The sequence below is a fragment of the Protopterus annectens genome, chromosome 13.part0, assembly GCF_019279795.1.
Source record: "Protopterus annectens isolate FY-2018-M chromosome 13.part0, PAN1.0, whole genome shotgun sequence".
NCBI classification, from domain to species: domain Eukaryota; kingdom Metazoa; phylum Chordata; order Ceratodontiformes; family Protopteridae; genus Protopterus; species Protopterus annectens.
The window spans coordinates 1,356,093,700-1,356,115,662 of NC_056747.1; the positions used below are offsets into that span (position 1 = coordinate 1,356,093,700).

The 21,963-nt window shown below is 41.5% G+C and overlaps 1 protein-coding gene across 1 annotated transcript in view; it reads right to left on the reverse strand.

The window, feature by feature from the left end:
• The window catches only part of ADCY10 (adenylate cyclase 10), a 376,739-nt gene that overhangs the window by 25,697 nt on the left and 329,079 nt on the right, over nucleotides 1-21,963 (reverse strand). The window contains exon 25 of the mRNA XM_044054989.1: nucleotides 3,260-3,435. Coding sequence (XP_043910924.1) covers nucleotides 3,260-3,435 — 176 coding nt within the window. The remainder of the gene's footprint in view (nucleotides 1-3,259; nucleotides 3,436-21,963) is intronic.

The window sequence follows — 21,963 nt, forward strand, 5'->3', positions numbered from 1 at the left end:
TTATATTTGGAGAGGTTGGTATCAATTATTTTATTTACAGATTCCTTGATGCGGTGGTGGTGCTGCGATAGCGTTGTCGCCTCACAGTAAGACGTCCTGTTCAATTCTCAGCTAAAGCATCTTCTGTGTGGAGAGATGCGTGAATGGGCGTACCTTCGTTGAAGGTTGTGCGTCAGAGCTAGCAACTCGGCACATAAAAATCTACTGCCAATCATTAACGGACCGGAGTTCCGCTGTGGCGACCCCTAACTGGGAAAAGCCGAAAGACACAACATTCCTTGATCACATCTTCACTGTAGCCTCTATGTAAAAACATACACAAAGTCTGGCATATTTGTTGTTATAAATTGGATATATTGTTACAAGGCCTTGATAGTCTAATCATTTCCCCAAAAGGTAGAGCTTTAATGGTATGTTCAGGATGGCAACTAGTGCTATATAAATACTAGTTGCCATCATCAAATTTACAATGAACCATAGTTTTAATAGAACCATCATTCATGCCAGTTAAATGTATATCCAAAAAATTAATTTCTGTGCCACACTGTAAACCATCAAATTTAACATTGTAAATATTATTATTCAACTGACATAAAAATTCCTGAATTTTATCTAACCCTCCATTACAAAGAAAAATCAAATCATCAATATATCTAAAATAAAATAAAACATGTTGTTCTACAAAATCATTTTTATATATGTAATCAATTTCAAATTTGGCCATGAAGAGATTTGCATACATGGGGGCAAATGGTGCCCTCATGGCTGAACCCCGCAGCTGGTGTTAAACAACATCATTAAAACTAACGTAATTATGCAACAAACAAAAATGAACATGCTCTACCATGTAATGAGACATAGGACTATCATCCAGAAAGTATTGCAGTGCCATTATACCATTATTATGTTTAATATTGGTATATAAACTGCATACATCTATGGAAATCCAAAACATGTAGGAATTCCATTGCATGTGTGATATCTTTTCCAAAAAATTAAAGGAGTCCTTAATATATCAATCCAACCTCTCCACGTAGGGCAATAAAAAATTATGTATAAGGACACCCACATTATGTAAAAAATAATTAGTGGCAGACACTATGGACCTTCCTGGAGGATTAATATTATCTTTATGCAGTTTAGGAAGGCAGTAAAAGGTGGCCAAATTGCATCCATCAGTATTGAATTTAGTGTGAATGTCCTTCTTAGTAAAATAACCCAAGCAACATCCCTTTTCTATTAAAGCAGTAACATCTTCCATTGCTTTTACATACCTACTAACATCACAGACTTCATATGTTGTATTATCATTCAAGTGTTGCAAACACATATTAAGATATTGTGAATAATGAAGCACTACAATCTTGTTGCCCTTATCAGAAGGCTTTACAATCAAATCATGTCTAGCAATAAGATTTTTAAGAGCAAGTCATTCATTCTTAGTCATATTATATCGAGGATAAGACTTTGAGAAGGTATGACGGGAATAGTCATTTAAAGAGTTACTTTTATTTTTTCTTTCTATAAACTGGTTCAGGAAATCTCACAAAAACAATTAGAGGTATGTTTTTCATCACTGCACATGTTTGCTTTTTATATAGTTGGACAGCATCTTTGGTTAAGTTAATCTGTTTAGTTTGGTAACAGTTTGCAAATATTTCCAGGAAGGGGGGCATACTATATCATGCATATTCATAAAACATTAATTTTGGGTATGCATATTCATGAAAATTAAATCTGCTTGCTTTGTCTCTGAGTCCACCCTGTGATTTGATAGTACAGTGCAAGTAAGTAAGTGCCTTCCGTCCACCAAGGAGGGGCAAACTGGAGTTGCTAACAATTTCCGTTCTTCCCAGTTAACTTTACCAACCCTTGCATCTCTAACTGATCTCAAGTTATCTCAGGACAGTTAGATGTTTATTAGTCTGGTAATGAATTCAGCTTTTATATGCCAAATTAATTTAATTTTTTGGGAGTCTAAGAGGCAGGCCAATACTATAACATTCTGGGGTAGTAGCAAAAGATAGCCAGTCCAATAGAAATAAAGCTTAGAAATTAATGAATACATTGAGATTTACAATTAAACTACACCTTCGTATACAAAGCCTCACAAAACGGACCAAACATCCTCAAATGTTATATTAAGAACCAAAATAAACAGGCACAGTTTATAAAATAACATGGCGATTGAACAGTGCAGCATCCAAAATGATTCCTGTAATACAGAAAAGCTAACTATATACAGCAATGCCAGACACAAGTGATATGCAGAGCTCTGGGATGGCGGGTGGTATCTTGTACTGTGGCAGTAATCCCGTATTCATACAGTGATCCTGTATTCGTACATCTACAGTTGTGGGGAGCGTACTCATACAGTTGTACCGTGATGGAAATAAGGAGGACAGTGGCAGGAATGACAGACTGCGTGGGATAGGACCAACAGCAATGCTAAGCACATACATAATGAGTAACAAGAAGGCACTTTCAGCTTCTTTAGTCGTCCGAAAGTCCTAAAATAGCCCTTGCATAATGGCAAACCCTGTCCTTTTACCGTCTGTTTGGTCATGAGTGAAGAGATGTCAAAGCAGCTATCTTATATATGTTCTGAGCAAGATTTTTTTAAAAATATTGCTGTAACATCTGCCAAACTCGAAAGATGAGCTCAACGTCTTCAATTAATAAACTGCTCTGTTTGCATCAGCAATGCAGAATGCAGTTGATAAACCACCGAAAGTATTTCTTCTGAAACTGAATGGCAGTTCTGTCAAAAACGTTACAACCAGCTGGTAAGACTCTCTGATATGTCTTAGTTTTTCATTGTAAAATCTCACCAGGGGATTCTGTGAATATTGCTACCAAGCAAGAGTATTTAGCAGTTATTCTGTTACTCTGCGGAGAGCATTAATAACTGTGTAGAGTATTTAAGGGGGTCCATACCAGAATTTTAGGAAACACTTTCTTTGCAGAATAGCATGTAAGATTCTTTGCCAACCAAGGTTTGCACCCTGAAAGTTCTTCCCTCTGAAGTAAATGTTACCAATAAAATGATTTTCAATGACTGATCTCTTTATGCTGTGTGAACATACTTGTTATACAGCTATCATTCAGCTGCATCTACTCTGAACTTCTATAGGATTTAATTGCCGTATTGCATTGATTTGTTTCTGTAAGGACTATTTTGAATTAAATCAGTTGGTGTAAGCTAAAAGAATGATATAATAGTTCCAAAATTAAGAACAAACTAACGTGCGTCTCCTACCTTGATTCTTCTGACTGCTTCTTGTAACGGTTATTGTTAAAAACATGCTTTATCTTTTCAAACACATGTTTCACTGACATCCCCATGATGTTGCTTGGGAAAGGACTGTTTAAAATCTTCAAGGCCTTCTTTAAACAAATTTTAGATTGTTTGATGTCACCCATATGATAGTAGACCTATAAAAACACAGAATTAGGATGACTGTAACTCAGTTTGTAACAGCACAGCACCATCTTCACAGAAAAAATGACTTCAGGCTGTGAAGATTTCATAGATTATGACCGGGTAGTTATTTTTGGCTTTCAGGTAGCACAGAACCAGCAGGAATAACCTGGAAACCGCACAGTAATTTTGCAAACAGATACTTGTCTGTACATATACTTACCTGTTTCTGGCCAGTAGTAAATCTTGCTTCTGCAACAGCTAGCTTTGGAAGTCTAATAGTGGGAAGCATTTTTTTCTTTTTTTTACCTTAGATGAAATGTTTCCAGTAAGTTTATGTACTGAGTACAACATACTACGCCATTCTCACTGGTTCTTTTGATCTGTTATGTAATAAGATGGAACAGAAAGGCAGGATGGTATACTGTATGTTCTCAGACTTATTAAATGAAATATACTAAGGAAAATCTGTAGCCATTAGTATAGATTTTTAATCCTAGCTGTTGTTTTAGTGGAACTGCAGATGCTACAGGCTGTTGAGGTACGATGTATTCACGTTTGCTGTTACATATTCTCAGATGCAGTCAGTAAACAGGATAGCTAACATACAGTGGTAGCTTTCTGCAGGCATATAAAGACTGGCAGCTCAGGACATATTCAGTCAACTAGTACACGCTGTTAAATATACATAAAGGAACAAGTATTTTTATGGATGCATACGGAAATCAGCTGCTATTTATCAAATGTTCTTTTAAGGTTTGTAAACAAATGTGGACATTTATTTTGAAACTGTTCAGCTATCCAAAGTATTAGCAACCAGAACCTGATTAGCATTTCACCACAATTGCAGGAAGGTCAGATCCTCTGGAAAATGCCTCTGATAATTATTGTAGAGTAGCACAAGCTTTATAAACAGTGAGTGCTGCTATTTTAGTCACATAAGGTTCTTATAGAGAACCATGGCATCTTACAAGACTAAAGGGAGTGATTGTATAAGCGGATTCATTAGTAATGCTGAACCTTTATGTTTTCGATTTAAGTTCGGGTCCAATGGCTGTCTCATGCTTATCATTTTGGATAGCTGTAAACACCAAAGCTTGGCCATGGAGACAACTGTCAGACAAAACTATTGTCTTGTATTTCCCCTGCAGAACTGTAACTCGTGAATAGACATAAGTCTTCCTTTCTCTGCAGTAACTAAGAGGTGCTTGTTCTAGAGGGATCCTCTGAGGAAGGCCCAAGTCATGAACAGAGTCTAACTCCTCACGCATTACCCACTCAAAAGGCCTGAATCTAATATGAGACATAAAACAAAACCTGCTGAAGAGACAGGTTTGGCTCCCAGAGATTGCTCTGTCTCTGGAATATACTTCCCATACACGTCAAACAGAGTACTTTGCTGACACTCTTCAAGCGCAACTTTGATGAGTTGATGGGAAACCACAAATTGTCCCAGGGGTTCCACCTGTGTCCCTCACTGACAGGGGTGACAAGTTCTGACTGAGGTTTCTTTCACGGGATAAACTCTTGGCTTGGCTCCTTCATTTTGTTATTTCAGATGTTGAACAAAGCATTTTAAAGGCTTCAGCATGATAGGGGCAATTTTTTAGTTGGAAGTCAACCAGATGGAGGATCTCCAGTTTATGTGGTCACTGCAACTTAAACAAACAATCAAACTTACATGGACTAGAATTCAATACCTACCAAATACTTACATTCCAAAGCAAAGGAGGTGTAGCTTCCTGCTTTATTTTTAGAATGATTCTGTTATTAAATAAAAATTATCCTTCAGAAACACTGTAACGAACTGCATCAAACAAACCTGCTATACAGCTCCAGTGGTAACCGGACTGGTGGCACAAATAGGTGGAAGGGGGCAGGAAAGGCACTAACAGAAACCATTACTTCAGAGAATTATAAAGCTAATTGGTTGTAATCATCAAAGCTATTTTCCAGAGGTTCTGACTTTCTTACAACTGTTGTGAAATGCTAACCAGGTTGTGGTTGTCAATACTTTAAAAATAAATATCCACATTTGTGCACAGCTTAAAAGAATATTACTGGGAAGCATTGCTACTCTGTTTTTGGGTAGTAAGGCAGGTTTAATTATGTCGTGAAAAAAAAATCAAGAAATACCAGACTTCCCTGTCTACAGACGTATGATAAGACATAAGCTATCATGTCAGGCCCTCAGATTTATTAAGGGTTACCGTAAACCAGGTCAGTATAGTGCCGTCAGGCCCTCAGATTTATTAAGGGTCATTATACACCAGGTCAGTATAGTGCTGTCAGGCCCTCAGATTTATTAAGGGTCATTATACACCAGGTCAGCATAGTGCTGTCAGGCCCTCACATTTATTAAGGGTCATTATACACCAGGTCAGTATAGTGCTGTCAGGCCCTCAGATTTATTAAGGGTCATTATACACCAGGTCAGTATAGTGCTGTCAGGCCCTCAGATTTATTAAGGGTTATCATACAGCAGGTCAGTATAGTGCTGTCAGGCCTGCAGATTTATTAAGGGTTATCATATATCAGGTCAGTATAGTACTGTCACGCCTGCAGATTTATTAAGGGTTATCATACACCAGGTCAGTAGAGTGCTGTCAGGCCCTCAGATTTAGGGTTATCATACACCAGGTCAGTATACTACTGTCAGGCCTGAAGATTTATTAAGGGTTACCATATACCAGGTCAGTATAGTGCTGTCAGGCCCTCAGATTTATTAAGGGTCATTATACACCAGGTCAGTATGGTGCTGTCAGGCCCTCAGATTTATTAAGGGTTACCATAAACCAGGTCAATATAGTGCTGTCAGGCCCTCAGATTTATTAAGGGTCATTATACACCAGGTCAGTATAGTGCTGTCAGGCCCTCAGATTTATTAAGGGTCATTATACACGAGGTCAGTATAGTGCTGTCAGGCCCTCAGATTTATTAAGGGTTATCATACAGCAGGTCAGTATAGTGCTGTCAGGCCTGCAGATTTATTAAGGGTTATCATATATCAGGTCAGTATAGTACTGTCACGCCTACAGATTTATTAAGGGTTATCATACACCAGGTCAGTAGAGTGCTGTCAGGCCCTCAGATTTAGGGTTATCATACACCAGGTCAGTATACCACTGTCAGGCCTGAAGATTTATTAAGGGTTACCATATACAAGGTCAGTATAGTGCTGTCAGGCCCTCAGATTTATTAAGGGTTATCATACACCAGGTCAGTAGAGTGCTGTCAGGCCCTCAGATTTATTAAGGGTTATCATACACCAGGTCAGTATACCACTGTCAGGCCTGCAGATTTATTAAGGGTTACCATATACCAGGTCAGTACAGTGCTGTCAGACCCTCAGATTTATAAAGGGTTATCACACACCAGGTCAGTATAGTGCTGTCAGGCCCGTAGATTTATTAAGGGCTATCATACACCACGTCAGTAGAGTGCTGTCAGGCCCTCAGATTTATTAAGGGTTACCATATACCAGGACAGTATAGTGCTGTCAGGCCCACAGATGTATTAAGGGTTATCATACACCAGGTCAGTATAGCGCTGTCAGGCCCTCAGACTTATTAAGGTTTACCATACACCAGGTCAGTATACTGCTGTCAGGCCCTCAGATTTATTAAGGGTAATCATATAGCAGGTCAATATAGTGCTGTCAGACCTGCAGATTTATTAAGGGTTATCATATACCAGGTCAGTATGGTGCTGTCAGGCCCTCAGATTTATTAAGGGTTGTCATATACCAAGTCAGTATAATGCTATCAGGGCCTCAGATTTATTAAGGGTTATCATACAGCAGGTCAGTCTAGTGCTGTCACGACTGCAGATATATTAAGGGTTATCATACAGCAGGTCAGTAGAGTGCTTTCAGGCCCATAGATTTATTTAGGGTTATCATATACGAGGTCAGTATAGTGCTGTCAGGCCCTCAGATTTATTAAGGGTTATCATACAGCAGGTCAGTCTAGTGCTGTCAGGACTGCAGATTTTTTAAGGGTTATCATATACGAGGTCAGTATAGTGCTGTCAGGCCGGCAGATTTTTTAATTATCATCATACAGCAGGTCAGTATAGTGTTGTCAGGCCTGCAGATTTATTAAGGGTTATCATACAGCAGGTCAGTATAGTGCTGTCAGGCACGTAAATTTATTAAGGGTTATCATACAGCAGGTCAGTTTAGTGCTGTCAGGCCTGCAGATTTTTTAAGGTTTATCATACAGCAGATCAGTATAATGCTGTCTGGTCTGCAGATTTATTAAGGGTTACAATATACAAGGTCAGTATACTGCTGTAAGGCCCTCAGATTTATTAAGGGTTATCATATAGCAGGTCAGTATAGTGCTGTCAGGCCCTCAGATTTATTAAGGGTTATTATACACCAGATCAGTATAGTGCTATCAGGCTGTCAGATTTATTAAGGGTTATCATACAGAAGGTCAGTATAGTCCTGTCAGGCCTGCACATTTATTAAAGGTTATCATATACCAGGTCAGTATATTGCAGTCAGGCCCTCAGATTTATTAAGTGTTATCATACAGCAGGTCAGTATAGTGCTGTCAGACCCTCAGATTTATTAAGGGTTATCATATACCAGGTCAGTATAGTGCTGTCAGGCCCGTAGATTTATTAAGGGTTATCAAACAGCAGGTCAGTATAGTGCTGTCAGTCTCTCAGATTTATGAAGGGTTATCATACAGCAGCTCAGTATAGTGCTATCTGGTCCTCAGATTTTTTAAGGGTTATCACACACCAGGTCAGTATAGTGCTGTCAGGCCCTCAAATTTATTAAGGGTTATCATACAACAGGTCAGTATAGTGCAGTGAGGCTAGGAGATTTTTTACGGGTTATCATACAGCATGTCAGTATAGTGCTGTCAGGCCCGGAGATTTATTAAGGGTTATCATACAGCAGGTCAGTATAGTGCTGTCAGACCCTCTGATTTATTAAGGGTTATCATTCACCAGGTCAGTATAGTGCTGTCAGGCCTGCAGATTTATTAAGGGTTATCATATACCAGGTCAGTATACTGCTATCAGGCCCTCAGATTTGTTAAGGGTTATAATACACCAGGTCAGTATAGTGCTGTCAGGCCTGCAGATTTATTAACGGTTATCATACATCAGGTCAGTAGAGTGCTGTCAGGCCCTCAGATTTATTAAGGGTTATAATATACCAGGTCAGTATACTGCTGTCAGGCCCTCAGATTTATTAAGGGTTGACATACAGCAGGTCAGTATAATGCTGCCAGACCCTCAGATTTATTAAGGATTATCATACACTAGGTCAGTATAGTGCTGTCAGGCCTGCAGATTTATTAAGGGTTATCATATACCAGGCAAGTAGAGTGCTGTCAGGCCATCAGATTTATTAAGGGTTATCATACACCAGGTCAGTATAGTGCTGTCAGGCACATAGATTTATTAAGGATTATCATACAGCAGGTCAGTTTAGTGCTGTCAGGTCTGCAAATTTTTTAAGGTTTATCATACAGCAGGTCAGTATAATGCTGTCTGGCCTGCAGATTTATTAAGGGTTATAATATACCAGGTCAGTATAGTGCTGTCAGTCCCTCAGATTTATTAAGGTTTATCAAACACCAGGTCAGAATAGTGCTGTCAGGCCCACAGATTTATTAAGGGTTATCATAAAGCCGGTCAGTATAGTGCTGTCAGGCCTGCACATTTATTAAAGGTTATCATATACCAGGTCAGTATAGTGCAGTCAGGCCCTCAGATTTATTAAGGGTTATCATACTGCAGGTCAGTATAGTGCTGTCAGGCCTTCACATTTATTAAGGGTTATCACACACCAGGTCAGTATAGTGCTGTCAGGCCCTCAGATTTATTAAGAGTTATCACACAACAGGTCAGTATAGTGCAGCCAGGCCAGGAGATTTATTAAGGGTTATCATACACCAGATCAGTATAGTGCTGTCAGGCCTGGAGATTTATTAAGGGTTATCATACACCAGGTCAGTATAGTGCTGTCAGGCCCTCAGATTTATTAAGGGTTATCATACAGCGGGTCAGTATAGTGCTGTCAGGCCCATATATTTATTAAGGGTTATCATAGAGCAGGTCAATATAGTGCTGTCAGGTCTGGAGATTTATTAAGGGTTATCATGCACCAAGTCAGTAGAGTGCTGTCAGGCCCTCAGATTTATTAAGGGTTATCAAATACCAGGTCAGTATAGTGCTATCAGGCCCTCAGATTTATTAAGGGTTATCATATACCAGGTCAATATAGTGCTGTCAGGCCCGTAGATTTATTACCGGTTACCACACAGCAGGTCAGTATAGTGCTGTCAGTCCTGCAGATTTATTAAGGGTTATCATATACGAGATCAGTATAGTGCTGTCAGGCCCTCAGATATATTAAGGGTTATCATACAGCAGGTCAGTCTAGTGCTGTCAGGCCTGCTGATTTATTAAAGGTTATCATACAGCAGGTCAGTATAGTGCTGTCAGGCCCAAAGATTTATTAAGGTCTATCATACAGCAGGTAAGTATAGTGCTGTCAGGCTTGCAGATTTATTAAGGGTTATCATACAGCAGGTCAGTATAGTGCTGTCAGGCATGTAGATTTATTAAGGGTCATCATACAGCAGGTCAGTTTAGTCATGTCAGGCCTGCAGATTTTTTAAGGGTTATCATAAAGCAGGTCAGTATAATGCTGTTTGGCCTGCAGATTTATTAAGGGTTATCATATACCATGTCAGTATAGTGCTGTAATGCCCTCAGATTTATTAAGGATTATCATACAGCAGGTCAGTATAGTGCTGTCAGGCCCTCAGATTTATTAGGCGTTATCATACAGCAGGTCAGTATAGTGCTGTCAGGCCTGCAGATTTATTAAGGGTTATCATATACCATGTCAGTATAGTGCTGTAATGCCCTCAGATTTATTAAGGGTTATCATACACCAGGTCAGTATAGTGCTGTCAGGCCAGTATGTTTATTAAGGGTTATCATACAGCAGGTCAGTATACTGCTGTCAGGCCCTCAGATTTATTAAGGGTTATCATACACCAGGTCAGTATAGTGCTGTCAGGCCTGTAGATTTCTTAAGGTTATCACAGAGCAGGTCAGTGTAAGCCGCGGAGTTGCAGCGGTAGCATTGTTGCCTCACAGCAAGAGGTTCTCCCGTTCGATTCTCGAGGGGGACCACAATCTGTGTGGAGTCTGCATGTCCGCCCCGTGGTTGAGTGGCATTCGAAAGACATGCATAGAATGGGCATGCCTTCAATGAAGGTTGGGCATCAAGCTGGCAGCTCGGCACCTGTAAAAAAATCTACTGCCAATCATTAGCGGACCGGAGGTCCACTGTGGCGACCCCTAATCGGGAAAAGCCTAAACAAAAACAACACAACACAGCAGGTCAGGATATTGCTGTCATATCCTCAGCTTTATTAAGGTTATCATACAACAGGTCAGTATAGTGCTGTCAGGACCATATATGTATTAAGGGTTATCACACAGCAGGTCAGTATAGTGCGGTCATGCCCTCAGATTTATTATGGGTTATCACACATCAGGTCAATATAGTGCTACCAGGCCCTCAGATTTATTAAGGGCTATCATACACCAGTTCAGTATAGTGTTGTCAGGCCCTCAGATTTAGTAAGGGGTATCACACAGCAGGTCAGTATAGGGCTGTCAGGCCCTCAGATTTATTAAGGGTTATCATACAGCAGGTCAGTATAGTGCTGTCAGTCCCTCAGATTTATTAATGGTTATCATACAGCAGGTCAGTATATTGCTGTCAGGCCCTCAGATTTATTAAGGGTTATCATACAGCAGGTCAGTAAAGTGCTGTCAGGCCCATAGATTTATGAAGGGTTATAAAACACCAGGTCAGTATAGTGCTGTCAAGCCTGCAGATTTATTAAGGGTTATCACACACCAGGTCAGTATAGTGATGTCAGGCCCTCAGATTTATTCAGGGTTATAATACCGCAGGTAAGTTTTGTGCTGTCTCAGGCCCTCAGATTTATTAAGGTTTATCATATACCAGGTCAGTATTGTACTGTCAGGCCTCAGATGTATTAAGGGTTATCAGAGAGGAAGTAAGTAGTGTGCTGTCAGGCCCTCAGATTTATTATGGGTTATCAGAGAGGAAGTAAGTAGTGTGCTGTCAGGCCCTCAGATTTATTAAGGGTTATCTTACAGCAGGTCAGTACAGTGCTAGCAGTCCCTCAGATTTATTAAGGGTTATCATACACCAGGTCAGTATTGTACTGTCAGGCCTCAGATGTATTAAGGGTTATCAGAGAGGAAGTAAGTAGTGTGCTGTGAGGCCCTCAGATTTATTATGGGTTATCACACATCAGGTCATTATAGTGCTGTTAGGCCGTCAGATTTTTTAAGGGTTATCATACACCAGTTCAGTATAGTGCTGTCAGACCCTCAGATTTAGTAAGGGTTATCACACAGCAGGTCAGTATAGTGCTGTCAGGCCCTCAGATTTATTAAGGGTTATCTTACAGCAGGTCAGTATAGTGCTGTCAGTCCCTCAGATTTATTAATGGTTATCATACAGCAGGTCTGTATATTGCTGTCAGGCCCGTAGATTTATGAAGGGTTATAAAAAACCAGGTCAGTGTAGTGCTGTCAGGCCCTCAGATTTATTAAGGTTTATGACACACCAGGTCAGTATAGTGCTGTCAGGCCGTCAGATTTATTAACGATTATCACAAAGCAGGTCAGTATAGTGCTGTCAGGCCCTCAGATTTATTAAGGGTTATCATACAGCAGGTCAGTATAGTGCTGTTGGGCCCTCAGATTTATTAATGGTTGCAATACAGCAGGTAAGTATTGTGCTGGCAGGCCCTCAGATTTATTAAGGTTTATCATATACCAGGTTAGTATAGTGCTATCAGTCCCTCAGATTTATTAGGTGTTATCATACACCAGGTCAGTATAGTGCTGTCAGGCCCTCAGATTTATTAATTGTTATTATATAGCAGGTCAGTATAGTGCTGTTGGGTCCTCAGATTTATTAAGGGTTATCATACACCAACCAGGTCAGTATAGTGCTATCAGGCTCACAGATTTATTAAGGGTTATCATACAGCAGGTCAGTATAGTGCTGTCAGGCCTGCACATTTATTAAAGGTTATCATATACCAGGTAAGTATAGTGCAGTCAGGCCCTCAGATTTATTAAGTGTTATCATACACCAGGTCAGTATAGTGCTGTAAGGCCCTCAGATTTATTAACGGTTATAATACCGCAGGTAAGTTTTGTGCTGTCAGGCCCTCAGATTTATTAAGGTTTATCATATACCAGGTCAGTACAGTGCTAGCGGTCCCTCAGATTTATTAAGGGTTATCATACACCAGGTCAGTATTGTACTGTCAGTCCCTCAGATTTATGAAGGGTTATCATACAGCAGGTCAGTATAGTGCTATCTGGCCCTCAGATTTTTTAAGGGTTATCACACACCAGGTCAGTATAGTGCTGTCAGGCCCTCAGATATATTAAGGGTTATCATACAGCAGGTCAGTATAGTGCTGTCAGGCCCAGAGATTTATTAAGGGTTATCATACAGCAGGTCAGTATAGTGCTGTCAGACCCGTATATTTATTAAGGGTTATCATACAGCAGCTCAGTATAGTGCTGTCAGAACCTCAGCTTTATTAAGGGTTATCATACACCAGGTCAGTATAGTGCTGTCAGGCCTGCAGATTTTTTAAGGGTTATCATACAGCAGGTCAGTATAATGCTGTCTGGCCTGCAGATTAATTAAGGGTTATCATATACCATGTCAGTATAGTGCTGTAATGCCCTCAGATTTATTAAGGGTTCTCATAGAGCACGTCAGTGTAGTGCTGTCAGGCCATCAGATTTATTAAGAGTTATCATAAAGCAGGTCAGTAGAGTGCTGTCAGGCCCTCAGATTATTATAGCAATAACCCACGCCTGGGTGTGGGTAATGCTGGATTTACCCACGGTTGGCGTGGTTTGGTCCCGAGGGCGAGGACCAAACAAAGACAACCGTGGTAAATCATTACCCACCCAGAAATGGGTTATTATTATACCATGGTGTTAGTTTGTTTTGTATTATGTTTGTATTGTTATTTATGTTTTTGTTTGCTTTTTTTTGTATTCTTCCACTTTTTGTGAGATAAAATAGTCCACACTTTCAGTTTGTGTTTATTGTTTATTTCTGTTTTAATTTAAATACATGTCATTTTTTAGTTTTTCAGGAAATGTTAGGAAAGGGTAGGTGGTGCTTGGTATAATATAGTTTAAGCAGTGTAGAAGTTTATAACGTGTAGTTATGTTTTAGTAGTTATAGGTATGTTGAAATGTGGTGTAGTTTTAATTTGTATTAATGTTTTTAAAATATGTACTTTTACTATTTGGTCACTAGATGGTGGTGTTGTATGCGCTTTTATTAGATGTATGCTGATGTGGACGTTTGGTATGTTGTGTGTTTTTGACTTTGTGAGGGATTTGTGGTGTGTTTTTAGTATGTACATTTTTGGAGTTGTCTGTGTATAGGTATTGTTGGGAATACAGGTAAGTGAATGGTTTTATGAGAATGCTTGGTTTTATTGTGTTATAAGTGGTGATTATGTAGTGTGTGTGTGATGTATTTGCGACTGCATGACTTTTTATTTTTTTAGTGTTCGAGGTGAGGGAATGAGGAGTGTAGTATGGAAATTGGTTAGTTTTCTGTGTTTTCGTTAAATTGTTGTGTGTTTTGGGTATTAGATTTACTTTACTTTACTGTTTATTTGCTGTCGCCGCATGATATTTAGCGACTGGAATTTTTGCGTTGTTTCTTGTAGGATTTACTATGTGCACACTGGTTGGATTAGCCAATCAGCATGCACGTTTGTCGGGTTTGCGATGTTCGCATGGTATAATAAGGGTTATCATATACCAGGTAAATATAGTGCTATCAGGCCCTCAGATTTATTAAGGGTTATCATACACCAGGTCAGTATAGTGCTTTCAGGCCCATAGATTTATGACAGCTTATCATACACCAGATCAGTATAGTGCTGTCAGGCCCATAGATTTATTAAGGTTTATCATACACCAGGTCAGTATAGTGCTGTCAGTCCCTCAGATTTATTAAGGGTTATCATACAGCAGGTCAGTATAGTGCTGTCAGGCCCGTAGATTTATTAAGGGCTATCACACAGCAGGTCAGTATAGTGTTGTCAGTCCCTCAGATTTATGAAGGGCTATCATAAAGCAAGTCAGTATAGTGCTGTCAGGCCCTCAGACTTATTAAGGATTATCACATGCCAGGTCAGTATAGTGCTGTCAGGCCCTCAGATTTATTAAGGGTTATCATAAAACAGGTCAGTATAGTGCAGCCAGACCAGGAGATTTATTAAGGGTTATCATACAGCAGGTCAGTATACTGCTGTCAGGTCTACAGATTTATTAAGGGTAATCATACAGCAGATCAGTATAGTGCTGTCAGGCCCATATATTTATTAAGGCTTATTATACAGCAGGTCAGTATAGTGCTGTCAGGCCCTCAGATTTATTAAGGGTTATCATACACCAGGTCAGCATAGTGCTGTCAGGCCTGCAGATTTTTTAAGGGTTATTATACAGCAGGTCAGTATAATGCTGTCTGGCCTGCAGATTTATTAAGGGTTATCATATACCATGTCAGTATAGTGCTGTAATGCCCTCAGATTTATTAAGGGTTATCATACAGCAGGTCAGTATAGTGCTGTCAGGCCCTCAGATTTATTAAGGGTTATCATACAGCAGGTCAGTATACTGCTGTCAGGCCCTCAGATTTATTTAAGGGTTATCATATACCAGGTCAGTATACTGCTGTCAGACCTGTAGATTTATTAAGGGTTATCACAGAGCAGGTCAGTGTAAGCCGTGGAGGTGCAGCGGTAGCGTTGTTGCCTCACAGCAAGAGGTTTTCCCGTTCGATTCTCGGGGGGGGGGGGAGTGCCATCTGTGTGGAGTCTGCATGTCCTCCCCGCAGTTGAGTGGCGTTCAATAGACATGCATAGAATGGGCATGCCTTCGATGAAGGCTGGGCATTGAGCTGGCAGCTCGGCACCCGTAAAAAAATCTACTGCCAATCATTAGTGGACCGGAGTTCCACTGTGGTGACCCCTAATCGGGGAAAAGCCTAAAGAAACACAACAGAGCAGGTCAGTATAATGATGTCAGGCCCTCAGCTTTATTAAGGGTTAGCATACACCAGGTCAGTATAGTGCTGTCAGGACCATATATGTATTAAGGGTTATCACACAGCAGGTCAATATAGTGCTGTCAGGCCCTCAGATTTATTATGGGTTATCACACATCAGGTCAGTATAGTGCTGTCAGGCCCTCAGATTTATTAAGGGTTATCATACAGCAGGTCAATATAGTGCTGTCAGTCCCTCAGATTTATTAATGCTTATCATACAGCAGGTCAGTATATTGCTGTCAGGCCCGTAGATTTATAAATGGTTATAAAACACCAGGTCAGTATAGTGCTGTCAGGCCTGCAGATTTATTAAGGGTGGGCGGCGCAGTGGTGCAGCGGTTAACACTGTCAACACACAGCAAGAGGTTTTCCAGTTCGATTCTCGGCTGGGGTGCCTTCTGTGTGGAGTTTGCATGTTCTCCCTGCATTTGCGTGGGTTTCCTCCGGATACTCCGGTTTCCTCCCACATTCTAAAGACATGCTTCTGGAGCATTTCTCCCTGGGCCTCCACTGAAAACATGATCTGTGGAACCTAGTCGGACTTTCCCGGTCAACAAATGTTAAATAAAAAAAAAAAAAAAATGATCACATACCAGGACAGTATAGTGCTGCCAGGCCCTCAGATTTATAAGGGTTATCACAAAGCAGGTCAGCATAGTGCTGTCAGGCCCTCAGATTTATTAAGGTTTATCATATACCAGGTCAGTATAGTGCTGTCAGGCCCTCAGATTTATAAGGGTTATCACAAAGCAGGTCAGCATAGTGCTGTCAGGCCCTCAGATTTATTAAGGGATACCATACAGCAGGTGAGTATACTGCTGTCAGGCCCACAGATTTATTAATGGTTATAATACAGCAGGTTAGTTTTGTGCTGTCAGGCCCTTAGATTTATTAAGGGTTATCACAAAGCAGGTCAGTATAGTGCTGTCAGGCCCTCAGATTTATGAAGGGTTATCACAAAGCAGGTCAGTATAGTGCTGTCAGGCCGTCAGATTTATTAAGGTTTATCATACAGCAGGTCAGTAAAGTGCTGTCAGGCCCGTAGATTTATGAAAGGTTATAAAACACCAGGTCAGTATAGTGCTGTCAGTCCCTCAGATTTATTAATGGTTATCATATAGCAGGTCAGTATATTGCTGTCAGGCCTGTAGATTTATAAAGGGTTATAAAACACCAGGTCAGAATAGTGCTGTCAGGCCTGCAGATTTATTAAGAGTTATCACACACCAGGTCAGTATAGTGCTGTCAGGCCCTCAGATTTATTAAGGGTTATCACAAAGCAGGTCAGTATAGTGCTGTTAGGCTCTCAGATTTTTTAAGGTTTATCATACAGCAAGTAAGTAGAGTGCTGCCAGGCCCTCAGATTTATTAAGGGTTATCACACATCAGGTCAGTATAGTGCTGTCAGGCTCTCAGATTTATTAAGGGATATCATACACCAGTTCAGTATAGTGCTGTCAGGCCCTCAGATTTAGTAAGGTGGTGCTGCGGTAGCGTTGTCACCTCACAGTAAGATGCTGTCTGGTTCGATTTCTGCGTGGAGACATGCGTGAATGGGAGACATGTGTGAATGGGCGTAGTTTCATTGAAGGTTGTGCATCAGGCCTGGCAAGCCGGTACGTAAAAATCAACTGCCAATCATTAGCGGTCTAGAGTTCCGCTGTGGCGACCCCTAACCGGGAAAAGCCGAAAGACACAAAAATCACACAGCAGGTCAGTATAGTGCTGTCAGGCCCTCAGATTTATTAAGGGTTATCATACAGCAGGTCAGTATAGTGCTGTCAGTCCATCAGATTTATTAATGGTTATCGTACATCAGGTCAGTATATTGCTGTCAGGCCCGTAATTTTATGAAGGATTATAAAAAAACAGGTCAGTATAGTGCTGTCAGGCCTGCAGATTTATTAAGGGTTATCATACAGCAGGTCAGTATAGTGCTGTTAGGCCCTCAGATTTATTAATGGTTGCAATACAGCAGTTAAGTATTGTGCTGGCAGGCCCTCAGATTTATTAAGGTTTATCATATACCAGGTCAGTATAGTGCTATCAGTCCTTTAAATTTATAGGTTCATAGGTTCATACTAGGCTATCTGCCCTAGGGCATTTATAAGCCTAGCCAGAGTGTGTCTGGCTTTCGCCACCCATTTTAAATTAATTTTGCTATGCCCTTTTTCGAGGTTAGTATACTGTGCCTCTGTCTAACAGTGACACAGAAGTGATACCCGGGGTAAACCTACAATCTCCCATCCACTCATCAAGATTCCTCTTGAAGAGAGTCAATGAGGGACTCTGCCTAACCTGGACTGGGATTTTATTCCAGAGTGAAGGGAGCCTAAGACTGCTACCCCAACAATCTGTATTTGACTAGCAAATGTCAGAAGAAGGGGACCTGGGCCAGGAAGATGGGCGTGAGTGGCCAGGGATGGCTCACCCATCTTGGGAGGTCACAAAACAAGCTGATAGACTATTAAGTTCTCATACTCCCTACATAAAGTAAATGACACCACTGTGAAAATCTGAGTACTTCAGACTCTGTCTCAATCTTTCTCCACTTAATATTTTTTGTTTCTGCCATTCACAAAACTAGAATCTGGTTACAAAGTTTTAAACTTTGCGAAGGTAGTCATTAGGTTAGCAGCACGTTGTTGGCTGATTTGTGAGCTCTAAATTCTGCCTTGTTAATAGGGAAGCCAAGAAGGCAGAGCTGGCATATGGAAGCAGGCTTTAAAATGAACTGATACCGTATGCCCTCCTGCAGCAGTCACCATAGGTTCATAGGTTCATACTAGGCTATCTGCCCTAGGGCATTTATAAGCCTAGCCAGAATGTGTTTGGCTTTCACCACCCATTTTAAATTTATTTTGCTATGCCCTTTTTCGAGGTTAGTATACTGTGCCTCTGTCTAACAGTGACACAGAAGTGATACCCGGGGTAAACCTACGATCTCCCATCCACTCATCAAGATTCCTCTTGAAGAGAGTCAATGAAGGACTCTGCCTAACCTGGACTGGGATTTTATTCCAGAGTGAAGGGAGCCTCTGGGTTATGAATCTGTCCCTCCAGCATGTCCTATTTATTTCAGTGCTGAGGTTCAAGTCTCTCGAGCGCGTAGCTCGATGGGATTTGGATTTTCTGAGGTGCAGCATGTCCATTAATTCCGGGTTGGACGTGGCTTTATACATCAGGCACAGATCGCCTCTTAGCAGGCGGAATGCCACTGACTAGAGCTGGAGTTTCTTTAACCGGGCAGCATATGGCATCTGTTTGAGCCCTTTGATCCTCTTGGTGAGGTACTTTTGGGGTCTTTCCAGTTGCTGCAGGTGTCTGGTAAGGTACATCCCAAAAGGGGCATTGTACTCAATTATAGGCCTGATGAGGGATGAGTAAAGAGGCACGATGACCTCCCCTGATCTAGATGTGAATCCCTTCATGATTAGGTGGGCTATATAAAATGTTTTTCTAACCACTTTGGCCATGTGGTTGTCAAATGAGAGATTGCTATCAACTTGGGTCCCCAGGTCCCTAATTACTTCTTCTGCACTTAATGGATTACCACCTATGTGGTAATTTGTGAGTACTTTGTTTTTGCCAAAGGGGATGACTATACACTTTTTGGGGTTTAGCTTGAGGCCATGGCTCTGGCACCAGTTGTCTGTTTCTATGAGGCCCTTTTGGAGGATGCTTGTGTCAGCTGGAGAGTCGATTATGGCACCCAGTTTGCAGTCATCTCTGAACTTGGTCAGCCACAGTCCTTTCGTGTTGGCCTGTACCTCCGAGAAATATATACCGAACAAGAGAGGTCCCAGGACTGAGCCTTGTGGGACGCCACTTGTAACTGGTTTGGAGTCTAGCATGGCTCCAGCAATTCTAACCATGTGGGTTCTGTCCTTGAGCCAGTTTGCAACCCATCTAGTGACATAGGGGTTTATATTTAAGCTGGTGAGCTTATCTATAATGCCCGAGTGGGGTATTGTATCAAAGGCTTTTTCGAGGTCCAGGTAGGCTGTGTGGACCACCTTTCCCTCGTCAATGGCCTTGGTGACAGTTTCAAAGAAATCAACCAGGTTTAAGAAGCAGGATCTGCCCTTAACAAAGCCGAACTGGGTAGGATCCAGTAGTCTGTAGGTCCCCAATATCTTTATTTATGAGGTCCATGATGATCTTTTCCATAGCTTTGCAGACCAAGCTAGTCAGGCTTATGGGGTGATAGTTTACAGGATCTGTTGAGGCACCACCTTTGTAGAGAGGGTCCACCTGTTGCTGTACGCCACTCTTTGGGTACATATCCTGTAGTAAGGCTGAGATTGAACAGTAGTTTTATGTTTGGGTTTAGCTCTTCTTGGAGTTCATGTAGGACGCAGCCCGGGACACCGTCTGGTCCCATTGATGCTGTGTTTTTTTGCTTTGGAGAGGGCAGCTCTTACCTGAGCATCTGAGATGTCAGGGGGGCAGCACTCTGCTGGGATAGATATTTGCCCTTTTGGTGGGGGGGGGAGTTAGCACTGAACCTGTCAGCTAGGATGTTTACAATGTCTGTGGGTTCGGTGTATTTTTTGTCATTTTGGACTAATTCTGAGCATATCTGGGAATTCCCACCCAGGTTCCTAACATAACTAAAGAAAGCCTTGTGATTATCCTTAGTGTCCTGTGCAATTTTTCTCTCGAAGCTGGCCTTAGACGATTTTATGAGTGCACGTAGTTTTTTGCTAATACTAATCAGAGATGCTTTCCCTTTTTGAGATTTTGCTCTATCATGTAGTAGCTTCCTCCTCCTATTGTATAGTTTGTTTATGGCTAGGGTCCACCAGACAGGACGTCTGCCTTTGGAGGATTGGGTCTTGGTTTTATTTGGGATTGCATGATCCATGCATTCCTGAAGGTGTTCATAGAATGCGTTTATAAAGGATTCTGCGGTCTGGGATGTATTTTCCACAGGCCCAGGGGCTTTGAAGGATTCCACCTCGGTTTTGAGGAGTGTGAAATTTGCTTTAGAGAAGTTTTTCACTGTGGTTTCAGGGCAGGGGGTGGAGTCGGGATGTGAATATCCAGTGAGATTAGTTTACGGTCTGATCTTACCAGTGAGGGATACACTTCTGGTCTGGAGCATAGAGTCCCCATGTTGGTGATGATCAGGTCCAGTATGTTTTCCTCTCTTGTGGGAGTGGTAACAAGTTGTTCCATAGCATTTGAGTTTATAAATTCTAGGAACCTTTGGGCTAGGGTGTTGGAGCTAGAGTAATGCTCCCAGTCTATGTTTGGGTAGTTGAAGTTGCCCAATATAATGGTGTTTGGAGAGACCTTCATATTTTCCAGTGTTCTCAGGAAGGCCGAGTGGGGTTCCTGGGTTTGGGAGGGTGGTCTGTAGCAGGCTATAAACTGGAAGGCAGTTTTGCCCACTGTTAGTTGCACATGGATAGTCTCTGATGCTTCGTGCTGTGCCACCAACCTGGAGGTGTGGGTATCTTTGATGAATATTGATACTCCTCCTCCTTTTGTGGTTCGGTCCAAGTTTTGGGGCTGAAAAGCATGGTATGAGGTATAACCTGGTAGAGCTGGGGTGCTCTCGGGAGCCTTGAACCAGGTTTCTGTTACTGCATAGATATCAATGTTCTCCATGCTAAGGAGAGTTTCGAGTCCGTGCATCTTGAGGTTTAGACTTCTGGCGTTGAGTAGCATTACTCTTAGTTTCTTATCCCTTGTGATACCTATGGAGGTGGATTTGTATTTTGAGCCTTGCCTAAAAAAGGCACTATGGGGGTAGCAAGAGCCTTTGCCAATATCTGAAAGCCCAGGGGTGACAGGTGCAAGCCGTCCCTAGCAAAGCATCGTGGCTTGTCGAGCATGTTATCCCAGGCTGACAGGCATTGGATCCCCTTTGAATGACACCAATACTTAAGCCAATTGTTGAAATTGATCATCTTGTCTTCATATTGTGGCATCATTCTTGGTGAGGGTAAGATGCTACTCAAGGTCAGAGTCATACCGGCCTGGGGTGCATGCTCAGAGAGCTCCTCTATGTCTCTTTTCATGTAGTCCAGGGAGGTACGTCTCAGGTCATTCACACCAGCATGTACAATGACTGAGTCATATTTGTACTTGCCTTGGAGTGACCTGAGTGTTTGTGTTATGTGGTGGATCCTAGCGCCTGACAGGCAGCTCACCATGACCTTCTCCTTGTTCAGCCTGGTGAGCGGGACGTCAGTGTGCCTGACGATAGAGTCACCTATTACAAGTGTATCAGGTGTGTTGTTTAGCCTTAAGGGCTGTGACTGTTTGGCACACTGGCTTTGTGAGCTATGTGTTGCACGTGTTTTGTTTTGGGGTAGCGGTTGCTTGGGTGTCTGCTTTGGAGGTC